We start from the raw sequence: 18,341 nt of genomic DNA, 5'->3' as shown, positions 1-18,341 counted from the left end.
CTTTACAAGAAACTGCTAGGTTGGCAGATGATTATGCTTTAATAACCCATAAATCCAAAATGGGGACAACCTAAAACCTTTCAAAAGAGTTACAAGGACAATCCAGGTAAACTGGAGATTAAATTGGGAGGTAATCAAAAAGGAAAAGGATGAAAAGAAGGCAGGGAGGGATGGAGAAACCTGTTGAGCATACTTGTTATTACTGTAGGAAACCTGGCCAGGTGATATCTAATTGTGCCCTTTTGAAGAAAAAGAAGGGAAGCTGTGCCCAATGCTTGCTTTCAGGCAATTAAAAATCAAAAAGGTTTAGGAGATGCTGTTAAAGATCAGTCCTTGCAAGAGTAAAAGCGGAAAAGTTGGAGGAGGTGAGAAAGGAATTCCATTCGTATGTATCAGAGGGTTTTGTTTCACTGAATGATGAGTCACCCCAGGTGCCAGTGAAAAATTCTTAGAGATACTGGGCTAGTCAATCTCTCTTGCTGGACAGTGTTTTAAATTTTGGTGAAGAAATCTAGTACGAGGCGTTACAGGTGACACCATGTCTGTCCCTTTTCACAGGGTGATTTTAAAGTCAAAGTTCGTAGAAGGACCAGTCGAGATAGGGATAAGACCTAGTTTGCCAGGGGAAGGAGTTTCTTTGTTATTGGGAAATGACCTTGCAGATGGAGAAATTGTTCCTGTGGTACAGTTAACAACCAAACCAAGGATTGATGAGTCTGAGAATGATCCAGATGTTTACCCATCATGTGCGGTGACTCGAGCTAGAGCTAAAGAATTAGCCAAGACAGACAGGTCCGGTGCAGTCTGATGTAGTTCCTTGTGACAGTCCTAAACAGGAAGAAAATTATGATGCCTTATCTGAGACTTTTCTGTCTTCACTGGAAGATCAACATCCTTGTAGGGAGCCTGAATTTAAAGATTTGTCTTTGTCGAGGAAGGATTTTATGGTGGAACAGGACAAAGGACCCTGAGTTGACAGAATTGAAAGAAAAAAGCTCTCTCATGTGAGGAGGTTGAAAAAGTGCCAATTGGATATTATGTCAAAAATGGAGTGTTAATGAGGAAATGGAGACCTCCTCATGTTCCTGTTACTGAGGAATGGGAAGTTATTCATCAGGTTGTTGTTCCAAAGGTTTATAGGGATGAGATTTTAAACCTGGCCTACAGTATGCCTTTGGGTGGTCATTTTGGTGTGATTAAAACTGTAGGGAAGATCTTGAAACAATTCTATTGGGCCTGGTTTGAGAAAAGACGTGGTGATGTTTGTCGAACCTGCCACACATGTCAGATGGTAGGTAAACCAAATCAAAAACCCCCTGTGGCTCCTTTGAAGCCAATTCCTGCTTTTGGGGAGCCCTTTTCGAAGGTGATTGTGGACTGTGTTGGTCCATTACCAAAGTCTAAGACTGGAAATCAGTATTTGTTAACCATGATGTGTGCCACTTCTAGATTTCCAGAGGCAATACCCTTAGAAATATTAAGGCCAAGACGGTGTCAAAGGCTCTTGTAAAATTTTTACCTTGTTTTGGTTTGCCAAAGAAATCCAATCTGATCAAGGTAGTAATTTTATGTCAAAAATTTTCAACAAATAGTCTATGAGCTGGGAGCAAAGCAAATTGTATCATCTTCATATCACCCAGAATCTCAAGGAGCTCTGGAGAGATTTCATTCTACTCTCAAAAATATGCTGAAGACTTATTGCTTTGAAAACACATAGGATTGGGACGAAGGTATTCATTTACTTTTGTTTGCCGTTAGAGAATCAATTCAGGAGTCAATAGGATTTAGTCCGTTTGAGCTTGTATTTGGACATAGGGTGAGAGGACCTTTGGAGTTGTTAAGAGAGCAATGGGTTAATGAGGAAGTTCACTTGAGTCTGTTGGACTATGTCCAAAAATTTAAAACTCGGTTGGAGAGAGTCTGCCAGCTAGCGAGAGAGAATTTGAAAACCAGCTAGATAAGAATGAAGACATATTTTGATAGACGTGCTCGGCCTAGGACATTCGCAGTGGGGCAAAAGGTGTTGGTATTTTTCCCTAGCCAAAATAATCCCTTGCAATCTCGTTTTTCTGGACCCTATGTTATTGAATCCTCGAGTGACTGATCTAACATATATAATCAAAACACCAGATAGACGCAAGAAAACACAACTCTGGTCATGTAAACATGCTAAAACCTTATTATGAGAGGGATTCAGTTGTGGCCTTGGTGGATGATGTAAAGGTTGTTTCTAGAATGCCTGATGTTGATGTTGAGGAAGGCCAATTTAGACCAAATATTGTTCCATCGAAACTAAAAACCAAAATATCCTGGAGAACCTTGAAACGAAGTTGGACCATTTACAAGTTTCACAAAAACAACAGATGAGAGAATTAATTTAAAAATTTAAAAATCTGTTCCCAGATGTTCCAAACAGAACATCGATAATTACCCATGATGTTGATGTTGGGGATGCAAAACCAATCAAACAACACCCATATCGAATGAATGTGGGAAAAAAAGTAAACTTGTTGATCAAGAAATAAAATACATGTTGGAAAATGATATTATTAGACATTCTACTTCAAATTGGAGTTCGCCCTGTGTTATTGTACCTAAACCTGATGGAACTGTTAGATTTTGCACAGATTACAGGAAAGTGAATGCTGTAACAAAGTCAGATGCTTACCCTATTCCTAGGGTGGATTATTGCATAGACAGAGTGGGAAAGGCAAAATTTTCTTACAAAGATTGACCTATTAAAAGGGTACTGGTGTGTTCCATTAACAGATAGAGGAAGGGAGATTTCAGCCTTGTAACCCCTTCTGGATTGTATGAATACAATGTTTTGCCATTTGGAATGAAAAATGCTCCAGCAACATTTCAAAGAATGATTAATTTCAGTGATTCATGGGTTAAAACATACAGATGCCTACATTGACGACTTAGTCACTGGGAAATGATACATGGGAGGATCACATCTCTTGCGTTAGAAAAGGTTGTTTGAAAGACTTTTCCAAGGCTTAACCTTACAGTTAACTTGGCTAAAGTGAATTTGGCCATGCCACTGTGACGTATCTTGGTTATGTTGTAGGTCAAGGCAAGCAAGCTCCTGTTCGGGCAAAAGTTCAAGCAATATCTGAGTTCACTATTCCCACAGGTACGAGGACTGTTAGAAGATTTTTGGGAATGGTTGGATATTACCGAAAATTTTGTAAAAATTTTTGCTGATATTGCTCTTCCCCTAACTAATCTTCTGAAGAAGGGAGTAAAGTTTTGTTTGGACAGATTCTTGTCAAGAAGCATTTGAGAAGCTGAAAGCCATTTTATGCTACCATCCTGTGCTCAACACACCTGACTTTGAAAAGCCATTTTCATTAGCAGTAGATGCCAGTGATGAAGCTGCAGGAGCTGTGTTGTTGCAGAAGGGTGACCTTGATGATATTGACCATCCTGTAGCTTACTTTTCAAAGAAATTTAATGAGCATCAAAAGAATTATTCCACCATAGAGAAAGAATTACTGTCGCTTGTTTTAGCCTTGCAACATTTCAGTGTATATGTTTGCACCGCTCAGAAACCATTGACTGTATATACAGATCATAACCCATTGGTGTTTCTGAGCCGAGTCAAAAACAAGAACAGAAGGCTGTTAAACTGGAGTTTAATTTTGCAAGAGTTTGATCTCATGATAACTCACATTAAAGGCAAAGATAATGTGATTGCTGATTGTCTTTCCTGATGTTAAATGGGAAACATGTATCTGTACTAATCTGATAGTCTGTAGTTGTGTAGCATGATAATTATTAATATTACTAACTGTATGCGCGGTTAAATTTTTCTTGGGAAAAATTTTTTTTAGGTGGGAGGTGTTACGGACTCAGTGAAAGTCCCTTTAAGATAGACAGTGTGTGTGTATGTGTGTGTGGGGCGTGCTTACGTCAATAGAAGATAAAAGACGTAATGACGTTGTTGAAGAAGTTAGAAGAAGAAGGAGAGAGAGAGAGAAGGGAGAGAGACACCAGCCTGCTTGTTTTCTCTAGCGATGGATGAGAAACAATAACTGTGTTTGCCACTGAAATCCATGTATGGAAGTTGGAAGTAATCCGGTGGAGTTCACTTTGTTGCTGACCTGTAGAAGGAAACAGGTATTTGTGTGTGGACGACCACGGTTCGGATGCTTTTCGGGGTGAGGAAGTCACTACCGAGTAAACACTGGAGTGTCGTTTGGGTTCCATCGTGGAACATTTGGATTTCGTATGTACTCCTCTCTATGTTTTTCTACATCTACATCTTATCTTCAGACAACGGTGGTTGTTGAAGAAGCCCTTGCTCATGTTTCACCTTATGGCTTGCGGAACTGAACTTTAAGAACCATTCCGGAACTGGGAGTTTTGGACTTTGTCACACACACACACGACGAGTTTAGTTTTGGGGTTAACGTTCAAGGTTTAACATTTTTGCATTCTAACATACTAACATTTTTACTTTTATTTTACGTATTATCATAAGTAGTGATTAATAAAATAGTTTTTAACACTGAATCATGCTCAGTGTGTTTCTTTTGTTGCTGGTTTGTGACAATGGTTTGGTGCATTGAGGAAAGCCATTCTCATTAGTGACTTGTTCAAACACCGGGGGAGGGGGGGGTGGGGGGGGTTTATGTATATAAACTTTTGGGCAAAAAATCACAAATGGAATGTGAGGAAAGTTTTTTTTTCACTCAGATAGAAATTATGATCTTGAATTCACTGCCTATTAAAGTGGTGGAAGCAATCAGTGCCTTCAATTGGATAAGCACTTGCCAGAGAATAATTTGTAATGCTGTGGGGAATGGGACTGTCCCTACCAGGAGCTATAGATTCGGTGGGCTGAATCACCTTCTTCTGTGCCCTTATAATTCTATGAGCATCTGGACATTAAAAACTACCTGGGCATTAAACACCTTTGGGGGTGAATGAGGGAAGTAAAACTTGACAGGGAGGATAACATGCTCCTTAGAAAAACCTGGTTGATTTTCCTGCCATTAATTTACCAAGAAGGAATACCAAACAAGTCCAGCAAACTGCGCATTATCCACTTTGCCAGAGGTTCTTCCTTTGGCTCCGTCTAGTGACAATTACCAGGTTGTAAATACAGCAGCCTCCTCAATAACTGAATATGTAGAGTTACAGTGGTTGTGAGGTACCATTCACACCTTTGGGTCTGAAGGTAGTGAGTTCACTTCCCACTCTGGAAACCTATTGAAGGTCTGTGGTTGATGAATACAAATCTGACTTTCTAAGTATGAAAAAACATTGATCAGTGCTATTAATATTCCAGAAAAGATCTGTGCTGTATGGAGGGAGGGCTGCATAGTTGGAAGTGCTATTACTCAAATGAGACCACATAAAAGATCCAATGACTTGATCCAAGAAGAACAGGAGCATTTTCCTCAGTGTTCTGTACTTGTTGTTCAACCATTGTCACTTAAATATTATCTGGTCATTATCTCAGTATATGTGGGGCCTTACATTGTGCAAGTTAGATGTTATGTTTGTTACCTCAGAATAATGATGATACTTTGAAACTTTTTCAGTGAATTTAAAGAATTTACGATGACTTGAGTTTGTGAAAGATGTTATAGAAAACACAAGTTTTTTTGACATTCAAGAAGTCAACTACAATGCTTCTACAAATACAATAAGACGTTTTGTATTAATAGAACATGCAGATAAATACACTGTGACAAGTTAGACCATTTTAGTTGCTACTTTACCAGCATTGTAGGATATGCAAATTGTTAATATGCTAGGGAAGAATAACTAAAAGCAATTTGTTATTCGCCTTGTTAATATTTTTAATGAGACAAAAGGTTGCTTCTTCTGCAGGAACAGTGACCTGTCATTAAAATGTAATTGAAACCTGACAGGTCTGAGTCTGCCTGTGATACAATTGAGATGAGATGAGATCTTTATTAGTCACACGTACTTCAAAACACACAATGAAAAGCATCTTTTGTGTAGAGTGTTCTGGGGGCAGCCCGCAAGAGTCGCCATACTTCTTGCGCCAACATAGCTTGCCCACAACTTCCTAACCCATACGTCTTTGGAATGTGGGAGGAAACCGGAGCACCCGGAGGAAACCCACACAGACACATGAAGTGTCGCTACTACTGGGTATCAAGAAAGGCTTCCTATTTTTACCGCTATTCCATGACGCCTTTATGGAAGACACAAACGCACTGAAATTGACTAAAGTGAGGACCAGGCTTGGCTGAGGTGCTGCTACATTCCCTCCCACCCACCCCAACCCCGGCATCAATAAACACACTCACAGAACTAAACTAGATACTGGAGGTCGATTAAGGTATGGGTAAAACTACCATACACTATATCCACAGCCCAGAAACATTCAACTCTACTGATTCATGCCTTTATCGACATCCCATTCATCTTTCCTTATCAAACCCTATTATCATATTCTATTCTTCACCCATTCACATTTATCTAGCTTCCCCTAATGTGCATCAATGCTGGTTCACTTCTGGTAACAAGTTCCACACTCTGACCAATTTGTGGGTGAAGAAGTTTGCTACTAGTGATCATCTTACATTTACGACCCCTAATTCTGGCCCCATTTGCAATTAGAAACATCTTCTCTACTCCTTCCTCCATCAAGCCTTTCACAATCTTAAAGACGTCCACCTGGCCAGCACATTATGTGGAAAATAAAATCCCAGTGTGTTCAGTCTTCCCCGATGCAGGAAGTCCCCAGGTTACGATAGTTCCTGAGGACTGTCCGTAACCCAAAACACAAGTTGGAAATGAACAGAAACAGCTGTGATTGGAGAGCGCGCAGGCGTGGGACGAGCAGCTGTCAGCCAGCCTCACTGAGTCAGCGAGTGAATGAATGAATCTGCTCAGCACTACCAACTCTGATTGGCTCGACCCATACCCTGATCGTTGCGACTCGGGGGGGGGGGGGTGTGGGGGGTGGGGAGAGAGAGAAGGCATATGGAAATGCCCCATTCCCACCCAGCAGAAGATGCCTGCAGCCCCACAGCGGCCGGCAAAACCATCCCCATTCATCCTGCTGGTCTCCCAGACCTTCTTCATAAGTCGGGCACTTGTAACCAGGGGAGGATCTGTAGAGACACAGGAGATTCTGCAGATGCTGGAATCTGGAGCCACACACACACAAAATGCTGGAGGATTTAGCAGGTCAGGCAGCATCCATGGAGGGAAATAATCAGGACTGATGAAAGGTCTCGACCCGAAATGTGAACTGTTAATTTCCCTCCATAGATGCTGTCCGACCCGCTGAGTTCCTCCAGGACTGTGTGTGTGAGGATCTGTAGAGTAGACCTCTCAGTTCTGGGATCTTTCTAGTAAATCTACTTCACACCTTTTCCAATGCCTTAACATCCTTTTTAATGAAGCGAACTGACCAAGTTCAAATCAAGTTTAACACAACTTCTCCATTTTTCAACTCTTTCCCTGTAGAAATGAGCCTCCATGTTTTGTCTACTATTCTGATGACATCATCAATTTGCCTCACTACCTTTAAGTGATATGTAGGTGTAAGCCCATGTTAATGTTGTTGCCTTTGTAATACCCCTTGCGTTGTTACTTAGTCTGAATTGCAAGAAGTTACCTAATGTTTTCTGGTAAGCAGGATATATTCCTGCAAATGTCTTGAGAAATACTCACGCTAATGGTAAATGGCTTTTATATATATAAGCATCAATTGAAAAAGTTTATGCATCTGTAACTAAAATATAATTAAAGTTTTTCCATTTATTTCATTTCAGGCAATAGAAAGCCAAAAAGCAACGGCATTAAGGTAAATATTTGCTTTGTTTGTAGAAATTGCAGAAAATTTAAAATAATGTAATATTTTTATTTGGAAAATCCCTAATATAAGTGTAACCAGAGTTGGATTTTGAATTCTTAATTCAGTTTCTAAAACTTTTCAATGCTACAGTATTCCAAAAATGAAGTGATCTGTACAAATTTAAAAATAGAGAGGCTGGAACAAAGTCAATACCATGTGTTTATTTGACAATTATTATTGTGATTGGGACTTCCTTCTACGCTTAATGGCCTGCTTCACTCTATCTCTTAGAGGATAATGTAATCTTCTTTTGTGAGGAGAGCTCAAGATTTATAGTTTCTAGTCTGTGTTTGCAAGGGCAATCCACGTGGTGTTTCTTTCAGGATAGTCATATCACTCTCAATTTCTTTTGCAAGAGTTAGTACTTGAATTTTTAAAACATGTCCTGTACACCACACATTTTAAAACCACTTGCTATGAATCAGTGGTAATACACATATATCCAGAAATCTTGGGTTCAAATCACACTCTAGAGACCTTAAGCACAAATTCCAGATGGACATTTCATTACAGTACATTTATTTATCTACTCTTGATATATTTCTGAAATATTTTGTGTTTTTTTTTCCCACAGGAGTGGGTGCCATTCATTGGTAATTATTTTTTAATTGAGATTTACTTACCACATTTTGTTGTGTAAATGTATCTGTTGTCAACAAAGTCATGTTCTATCATTGTATATGGAATATATTTATTGTACATTAAGTCTTTCCCCACACTATGTTCTGTTACTTTCATATCGTCTGCATATCAGAGGCCTCCCACTCAATTGCAGATCTGCCTTTTTTGACCTACTTTCAAAAATCCCACTGTTACTGTATATTAGTCATAGAACACTACAGCATAGAAATAGGCCCTTCAGCCCATCTTATCCATGCCGGCCTGGTTTTCTGCCTAGTCCCACTGAAACAAGTAATTGAACCTGTGGTTTTTCACCTACAATTATCTGTTGAGATTTTCTTTTTGGATGTGTCCTTTAGAGAAGCTTGGGGTGGTTGACTAGTTGTGTTAAATCCACTAGAAATCTCAGAATTGACTTGAAGGGAAATACTTTGCATGGGGCAGAGCCTGACAAGTATTTATAATGGAAATGACCTTGCAAATGAGGATATATTTTAATTATTTTTAATAAATGGTAATTAATTATTGAAGATTTAACTGTCTTTATTTATATTCCAGACAGCTCCCAGCCTAAACCAGAGGTAGGTAATCATTTGACATTTTATGAGGGGTGGAGATTATATTTAAATGGACTCTGTGATAAATATCTGATGATTAGTTAGCTCCCAAAAGGTAGTCAAGCAGCAGTGATCTAAGGTGTTCTGCCTGATTGCAGGGATGAGCAAGGCGGGTTTGAAAGAATCATCTTGATCTGACTTAATATCACACGGCTAGGTGGCCCACTTTCTCAGGGCAACTAGTTGTGGGCAGTAAATACACAACTGCCAGTGATGCTCAGAAAGCATCCTGAGAAAGAACAAAAGAATTCCCATAATAAACGTTATGCAAAACTATGCAGGGCAGATTTCCCAAATGAGCATCACTATGAGGAATCACGGTCATTGGAAATACTCCTCACTGGGGCAGTAAATGCAGGCCCAGCTGGTGACACCCATGAAAAAGTAGTAGAAGAAAACTGGTCAAACAGTTCATGGGTTGGAGGGCCTTGATTCTGCTCATTCGGATCAATGAATGCAGGATAGTGGCAGCAGACCCAACTAGTGCTTCTTGTGAATATCCTAGCTGTGAGGGTTTGATCAGGAAAATCAGTCCTCATGTGAATACAGTATGATTAGCAAACATATTGAGTGATTTATGTTGTCACAAAAATGTTTTGCTAAACCATTTCTCAAATTATTGATGATAAAAGTGATACTGTTTCTGTGTAGGGGATTCCCCATGACTTAGCTCATACTTCTCACTTCCAGGAAGAAACCTGCAGAAGAAATGCTTTATCTCTCTGTCGTGTGTAGAGAACTTGCAGTTTTTCTGAAAACCACAGCCAACAGAAATTGCCCACACATTTGCACAACTTGACTGTAATAATTTACAACACTTGACGATGTTCTGTAAAAGAGCAAAATATATCTAAAACTTGTTCAAGAGGGCAGAACTGAATCTTGGGTCTTGGAAGTCCTTTCAGAGGACTAAGCCAGATTCCTTCAATTTGAAGTTTCAGAACAGCTTCTCTCTCCCGGTTATCATTCTGTAAGATAATTATTTTTCTTTTATTTCTCATAGGAACCAGTTGTACCAGGTACCGGATGCTACTATATATGGCTTCTGCACATTCTCCTTCCGTAATTCCGTTCAAGACACAACTTCCTTTATTCTTTATATCCTTTTATCTAGTTACAGAGAGACATATTGGACTTGAAGGGACTATTTTGAGATACTAAAAACATGAACCAAAATTAATTTAGTTGTATAATGGTAATAGTGCAACACTTGACATGGTTTGGGCCATTTTCAAGTCAAGTTGAGTTTATTGTCATACGTACAAGTACAGTGAGGTACAGGTACAATGAAAATTTTGCTTGCAGCAGTATCACAGGCATGTAGATTCAGACAACAACACACAGAACATAAATTATACAATGTGTTCTTGCTTTATGTATTGTGAATTTTATATTTTAGGCTTGGATAGTGGACTTGGCACTAAGATCATTTTGACTGGACCAGAGAAAGAGTTTTATCTTTACTCATTAATGCTATCCTTAGTTCCGCTGGTTAGCTAGCAGCCAATTAATGGGGGAATGGGATTGCTGAGTAAGCTGGCGTTGACTTGATGGGCCGAATGGCTATCTTAGCAGGAGATGGTCTTCTTAGAGTGATAGGTAACTCGGGCCGAAGAGTGAAGCTGAACTGTTGCTGACATTAGTTCTAACTAGTCCTGTGCTACTCCACGTATGGTGTTACTGGGAGGAATCTTGCCATGCCAAGTGACATTGAACCACGGTGTATAGCACTGAATTGAGCTCATCAGTGCTTAGCTCTAACTCTCTGCTGGAACAATGCAACTTGAATCCCTTGGCCTTCAGTTATTTCCCTGATCTTAGGAAAATACAAGGTCTCAATTACTTCTACCCCTGATATTGAAGTATTTTATGTTCCTGTCTCATCAATGTGGCTGATTGAGAATGGCCTCGAGTTCAAGGACAATTAGGGATGGGCATCAAATGCAGCAAATAATGTCCTGATCCCAACAAAAAAAACTAAATTAAAATAATCATTTCCACTTTCATGTTAACCATTTCTATCATGTATACAATACCCAGCAGGACTGTTCCAAACTCTTGCCCATTATGGCCAAAACAAATGGGGACCTGTTTTTGCTGGGACTTGCAAATCCCTTAGGATATGCCCCTTCCAGTGATGATCAGGCCATCTTGATTGTGCTTCTGAGGCTTCTGCAGCCTCCTGCCTTTAGATCCCACATGTCACAGAGTAATACAGCAAGGAAACAGGCCCTTTGGCCCAACTCATCCATGCTGACCAGGTTGCCTAACTGAACTAGTCCCATTTGCCCACGTTTGGCCCATATCCCTGTAAACCTTTCCAATCCATGTATCTGTCCAAATGTCTTTTAAATGTTGTTATTGTACCTGCCTCAATTGTACCTGATGTTGCACCCGATACCTTCGGGGTCAGCTGAGGAAGCGGGGAAGGCCTGGAAGCGGCAGACGAACCAGCAGCATGTCAGCAAGTGAGATGTGTAAATAGAGAGGCAAATGTAGTGGGAGTGGCCGTTTTATGAGGGACTGTGAGGTTGAGGTGCTGCTGTTGAGGATAAAGTGTGGGCTTTAGTGAGTGTTGGGCTATGGTAAAGAGGGTGAGTAGTGATTAGATAAGGGTTTCTTTTTCCTTCTTAGTAGAAGAAACTGGTGCTAAAGGATATGGGATCTAGGGCAGTGGTATGCTCCTCCTGCAGGATATAGGAGATCAGGGACATTTCCATGGACTCACTATGGATCATCTGGGATACAGAAAATGTCACAGGTAGTACATTTAGTGAGTTGGTCATGCCACAGGTACAGAAAGAAAGGAGATGGGTGACCACCAGGAAGGTCAGTGAGTGCAGGAGTCTCCTCTGGTCATTTCCCTTCTCAAACAGGTACACTGTTTCGGATACCACTGGGACAATGGCCTCTCAGAGGAAAACTGCAGCAGCTGCCAAGTTTGTGGCACCCAGGGTTGTCTCTGATGCAGAGCAGGGGAGAGAAAAGTCCAGGCGAGTAGTAATAATGGGGGATTTGTTAGTGAGGGGAACAAAGCGGCATTTCTCTGGCTGAGAGCGAGACTCCAGAATGGTATGTCGTGTCCCTGGTGTTAGGGTCAGGGATGTTTTGGAGTAGGTACAGAAAATTCTGAAGGGGGAGGGAGAACAGCCAGAGGTTTTAGTACATGTTGGTACTAATGACAGAGGAAGGAAAAGAGATGAGGTCCTCCAAAGGTTAGGGAGTTAGGCAGAAGGTTAAAAAGCAAAATCTCTAGAGACTAATCTCAGGATTTCTCCCTGTGCCACGTGGTAGTGAGAACAGAAATAGGAGGATAGGGCAGATGAATGAGTGCTTAAAGAGCTTATGCAGGAGGGAAGGTGGACAAAGGGAGAAGATAATTAGGTAGACAGGGTGTGTGTGGGAGGAGAACATGGGTGGTGTGGGTTACCTGAAATTGGGTTGTAAGCTACGCAAGCGGAACATGTGATGTCGTTCTTCCGATTTGCGCTTGGCCTCTCCATAGCAATGGAGAAGGCAGAGAACAGACAGATCGGCATTTGGGAGTGGGAAAGAGGGTTAAAATGACATGCAATCAGAAGCTCAAGATGGCCATTGCGGAAAGAGCGTAGACGCTCCCCAAAACAGATGCCTATTCGATGCTTGATTTCACCAGTGTAGAGGAGGCCACATTGTGAGCACAGAATGCAGTAGACCAGGTTGGAAGAGGTGCAGATGAACCACTGCCTCACTTGGAAGGGCTGCTTAGGTCCCTGTATGGTGGTGAGGGAGGAGAGATAGGGACAGGTGTTACACCTCCTCCAGTTGCAGGTGCAAGTGCCAGGGATGGGAGAGGCGGGTGTGGAGGATTGAGTGGACCAGGGAGGCATGAAGGAAGTGGTCCCTGTGGAAAGCAGAAAGTGAGGGAGGGGGGAAGATGTGACCGGTGGTGGGACGTGGGCGAGGTCCTAAACAAATACTCCTCATCTGTATTCACTGAAGGGAAGGACATGGAAGATAGTTCTGGGAGGGTTACTTGGATAATCTGGAGCATGTTAGTATGAGGAAGGAGAAAGTGTTAGATTGGAATGCAGAAGGTTTGATAAATCCCCAGGGCCAGATGAGATCTATCCCAGGATGCTATGGGAAGCCAGGGAGGAGACAGCTGGGGCCCTGACGAAGACTTTTGCATTTTCATTAGCTACAGGTGAGGTGCCAGAAGTCTGGGGAATATCTAATGTTGTTCCTTTATTAAAAATGGCAGCAGGGATAAGCAAGGTAACTACAATCTGGTGGTAGGGAAATTATTGGAGAAAATTCTAAGGGAGAGGATTCATGCAAATTTGGAAAGGCGGGGGCTAATCAGAGAAGATAAGGTGGTGAAGAAGGCATTTGGCAAGCTTGCCTTCATAGATTGGGACATTGAATATAAAAGTTGGGATGTTATGTTGCAATTTTACTAAACATGTGTGCAGTTCAGGGCGCCACACAATAGGAATGATGTGATTACGCTGGAGAGAGTGCGGAGGAGATTCACCATGTTGTTGCCTGGACTGGAGGACTTCAGTTATGGGGTGTGTTTGGATAGGCTGGGCTTGTTTTCCTTGGAGTATAGGAGGTTGAGGAATGACATGACAGAGGCATATAAAATTATAAAAGGCATTAATAAGGTGGGTAGGCAGAATCTTCTATCCATAGTAGGGGTACCAAAAACAAGAGGGTTTAATTTTAAGGTGAGATGAAGGAGTTTTAAAGGAGATCTGAGGGGTAAGTTTTTTTTTATGCATAGAGTGGTTAATATCTGGAACTTGCTGCCAGAAGAGTTGGTGGAATCAGATACACTCACTATGTTTATGAGGCATTTCAACAGGTATTTGAATAGGCAATGCACAGAAGGATATGTAGATTTGTAGATGGACAAAAAGGTTGGCATGGACGTGGTGGACTGAAGGGCCCATTTCTGTGCTGTATGGCTCTGTGACTTTCAGCTTTCCTGCCTTCTGCATTCACGTGACCTACAGGTCTTCTGACCAACATGCACGTGGCTTGGTTGCAAAGAAGACCATACCATCATTACCATTTCTGGGGCTCGTTCCATTCTTGCATCTTCAAATCAGGCAGTGGACAAACCTGCTTCGCAGTTTAAACACCGCCTTCATACTGGTGGCTATTCTGTACACTTGCTTGAATATAAGTTGAGCTGGTTGAATAGTTTTGCTTGAATTTTTTTCATTTGCCAGCCAGCACTTAAATGACTCCACAGTACATAATCTGAAGGATATGAAAATTAATCAGCAATGTGGACTTGGGCAGAATTATCATCCCCGGTGTTGAGGGGTGACGTGGCCTATTTGTGCTTTCACTTCTTATGTTGTTGCTTGTATTTTGTCAGAATCTTCATTGGTATTGACTATACTTGTAAATGATGAAACTTTAATTCTGATTCCTGAGCCCAGATTCTTATGTAACTAGTGGACAACCTTGATCCCTATTGAACATCACTTACCACCACGTGCTGGAACGACGAACAGTTCCCATGCTCATCCTCTGCTTTTTATCGCTGTTTTCATCTTTGTTGCAGCCTTTGCAATGAGTCTCGATTGTTCATTGAGGAGGGGAAGAGAGAGGACTGGGTGGTGGAAAAGGTTGGAGAGGGATTTTTGGTTTGAACAATATTCTGGTGCAGAAGGCATTCTGAATATTGAGAGGAACATATATATTTACATATTATAGCCAGAGGACATTTATTTGTAAGCTTCCTCCCTCTCTGACTTGGTATTGACCAAAATATCTTTGTTCTTTCTTGAATAGACATTAAGCTCTCAGAGGAGACCCTGCAGTTGATTGTGGAAGAGATTGTACCAAAAACCTACCACCAGCTTGGGATACATTTGGGGCTGACTGAACCTAAGCTGCAAGAGCTTGAAGCTAATTACCATGATGATGTAAATCGGCAAGGATATTATATCCTGTATTACTGGCTCCAGGGTTATGGGAAGAAAGGAGCCTTCCCTAAGCTGATAGATGTACTTAGAAAGGCAGGATTTGTTTGTGCAGCTGAAAATATTATAAAGAAATTGAACTATGCGGAAGAAAATACAACTGAAATTATCTAACTGGATGTGAGTGAAACTGGCCAAGCAACTGAACTTGTGTATATGCCTTTGATACTTTCTTTGTGGTGTGGTTCTCACAAAACACTTGCATTGTTTGGAGATTTCAGGGTGTTATTACTTACAAGTTATGAACATCCGTCTTTCATAACCCTGAATTCAACAAAAGCTAATCAGGTACTATAAGGCAAAGTCAAATATAAAAGAAATCAGAATTCCAGCAAAGATTAACTAAAACTTTAAAGAGACAATTTAAGGAATCAGTTGTCTGGAATTAAAATGTTTAACTAGAAGTCTCTCTGTGTTATGGTACCTGTGGTGCAATTTGTCATCTCACCCACTGGAAACGCGGGAGAAGTAGTATTTTTGTGATCTTCATCTAATCTTGGATCAATGCAGGAATGTGTGATATAGAGAACTTCTCTCGTTTTAAGCTTGTGTTAAAAAATGAGATAGATTTGATACCACCCACCTCTACATTACCAGGCTCTGGTATATTGGGCAAATATGCACTGATGTAAGAATTTTTCCAGTTTTAGTGTGAATTTACCTTTTATAATTGAAATGTATGTACTGTATATATAATGCCTTGTATTAATTGATTCCTGGACTCTATATTGGCTAGACACAGTGTTAAGAAAAGTCAATTAAAACTGGACGTTAGGGAGTTCAGAGGGTTGCTGGTTGCATCTTAAATCCAGAATTGCTTAACTAGGGAGCCAGATATTTAACCTTTTATGTAGGTAAAGTATGGCAGGTTCTCTAGGGCCATTATGATGCATTGTGGCTGATTAGATTCAATGATGTCATAAGGAAAAGCCTGCAAACTCCCTCTTTAATGTTTTCCCCTCAACTTAAATGTAATTAACATTTAGTGATTTAATTCTCTGAAACTGTGCCAAAAGAAAAGCACTGATATAGCCAAACTGATCCTCTTAGCACTTTGTTTAATGAGATGTCTTTTTCCAACTTTTTGGAATGTCTATATTATTTGCATTTTGTTTACGTGATAAACTTTGGATGAATTTGAGTCCACTGGTATGAGTTTTGAACACATTTTGAAATATGAAGGTCTTTCAATATTACTAACAACTTAAAGGTTATGGAAAAATGCTTGCATCTTTATACTGGTGAGAACTTTTCCATCGTGTTCAATGAAACACAAACTATGTTCAGAGAATATGTATGCACAAGAGTTATATTGATGTCACTGACTGATGTTAATCTTGTGCTATCTGTCCAGCAGTAAAGAAGGAAGTGCATCTGGCTAAGTGTTCAGTAATATAGTGTTCATTAACTCAATGTAATGATTAGCAATACTGAACTATTCAGAATGTGTGTATTGAGTGAGAGGTCTTTAGTGATTTAGCAGAACAGGGAGAGAGAACAAATGGGGCCCACTATGCTGCCCTTGTAGCGGTTGCTACCGCGGAATAAAACAAGACTCTACTCGGAGGATTGCCAAACAGAACTGGTTTATTTTCCCACCTTGCGCGGGCCCTTTAAGGGAGAATGTTCCCGCCCAAAACAACCGGTAATGACGTAAGTCCTACGTCATCAGGACTCTCCCGCGCGCGGGTTCTCCCCGTCGCTCGGAAAGACGAGGCCCGCCGCCATCTTGGGCCTCGTCGCTCCGACACCGCGCGACCCGACTGCCGAGCCGGTTCGCCCGACTAGACGGTGAGTCGCCACACCCTCCCCTTTTTTCATGTTTCAATATGGGTAGCAGACTTTATGAGTTTCTTGTACTTTGTTCAATATCTTTTTTGGATTTTAGTCAAGTACTGTTCAAAAGTGATAACCTAGCCTAATACCTGTTAAATGTTGTCAAAAAATAAACCATAGAATGCTGGAAATGTTGTGAATAATTATAATTAATCAACTGTAGAGGGATGTAATTTCGGAGGAATTGACAGTGTAATGATTCTTTGAAAACCCTTATGCATTGAACTGCACTGAAGTCTGCTAATAGGGTTATTTGCGCATTATAGAGAACGTGAACAAAAAGATTTGAAAATACCTCAATATGATTCTCTATTTACTCCCTATTGATGTATTAATGCATTAAAATTATGTTCTGCTTGTCTTCCTGTTGTGAAAGTCCTTGATTTAGATCAATGAACAAAATGAACTTGCTCTGATTTTGTCTGTTAGATTAACAGTGGAAGAAACTTCTGTACTATGTACTGTGGAAGTTATAAACACATGAGCACAGCAGTAGTTTAGTGAGATGGGAATACAATAGATTACAGCACTACAATGAACAATGGTGCTTAAAGGCCATCATTGTTTCATTGTTCCAGGGCCAATTGACCCTGAACCTACCACTTAAAAAATTACAACACAAAGCAGGACTGAAAAGGGAGCGTGAAAAAAAAGCCTATCCTCAGGTTGAATTTATTATGAAATGAAAAACCAGGAAAACACAGACGCCTTAATCTTAATACCCTCTGCTGCTTTGTGTTTTCCACCTGACTCCATAAAGGAATGATTTTGGTAGGCACTGTGTCTGGATCCATTCCCAAATGTTGAGAAGCAAATTCCTTTCCCTGTTGATGGTAGAAATGTTTGTGAATTTTCATATACAGAATAAATCTATTCATAATTCATAAAATAGTCATAGCACCCCCACTCAAAATTTCAGGTACAATAAGGCTGAACTGTTAGAATTGGGGTTCACTTTGTCAGCTGCATGGCCCATGCCTCCCATGGATTAGTAATGAAAGGGTTAACTCACTGCAGGAAATGACCCGATAAATTGTGCAAATCTATTTCAGTGAAAAGATCAGTTGCTGACGTGAGATTTTGCATTACCTGATTATAAGGAGTTGTTAGGAATACTCAAATTTATATATGTGACTAAGTCACGTGTGGGGAGAAGTGTGCTCTTCAAGAGTAGATCAAAGGAAACCTGATGGGCACTTTGCACAAATTAAAGAAGCATAGGTCTCAGAACTTATAATGGAGACAAAAACATGATAAAACATGTGATAACAGGTCAAACTGAGACCTGTTATCACATAACCAGTGAAGCATTGAGACCTGTTATCACATAACTTGATAGAGGTGTACAAGATGATAGGTGGCATAGATCGAATGGACAGTTAAAGACTTTTTCCCAGTGCGACAATGTTTAACATGAGGGGACATAATTTTAAG

The 18,341-nt window shown here is 40.6% G+C and overlaps 1 protein-coding gene across 1 annotated transcript in view; it reads left to right on the top strand.

The window, feature by feature from the left end:
• LOC127576901 (tumor necrosis factor receptor superfamily member 6-like) overlaps nt 1–17,268 on the top strand; it is a 42,420-nt gene extending 25,152 nt beyond the window's left edge. Inside the window, exons 7-11 of the mRNA XM_052027723.1 lie at nt 7,770–7,801; nt 8,427–8,445; nt 9,032–9,054; nt 10,094–10,109; nt 14,881–17,268. Coding sequence (XP_051883683.1) covers nt 7,770–7,801; nt 8,427–8,445; nt 9,032–9,054; nt 10,094–10,109; nt 14,881–15,185 — 395 coding nt within the window. The 3' untranslated portion in view covers nt 15,186–17,268. The remainder of the gene's footprint in view (nt 1–7,769; nt 7,802–8,426; nt 8,446–9,031; nt 9,055–10,093; nt 10,110–14,880) is intronic.
• Nucleotides 17,269–18,341: the final 1,073 nt, after the last annotated feature.

The sequence above is a fragment of the Pristis pectinata genome, chromosome 12, assembly GCF_009764475.1.
Source record: "Pristis pectinata isolate sPriPec2 chromosome 12, sPriPec2.1.pri, whole genome shotgun sequence".
Taxonomy (NCBI): domain Eukaryota; kingdom Metazoa; phylum Chordata; class Chondrichthyes; order Rhinopristiformes; family Pristidae; genus Pristis; species Pristis pectinata.
The sequence above is the reverse complement of the archived record's forward strand: the minus strand, read 5'-3'. Positions and strand labels throughout refer to the sequence as shown.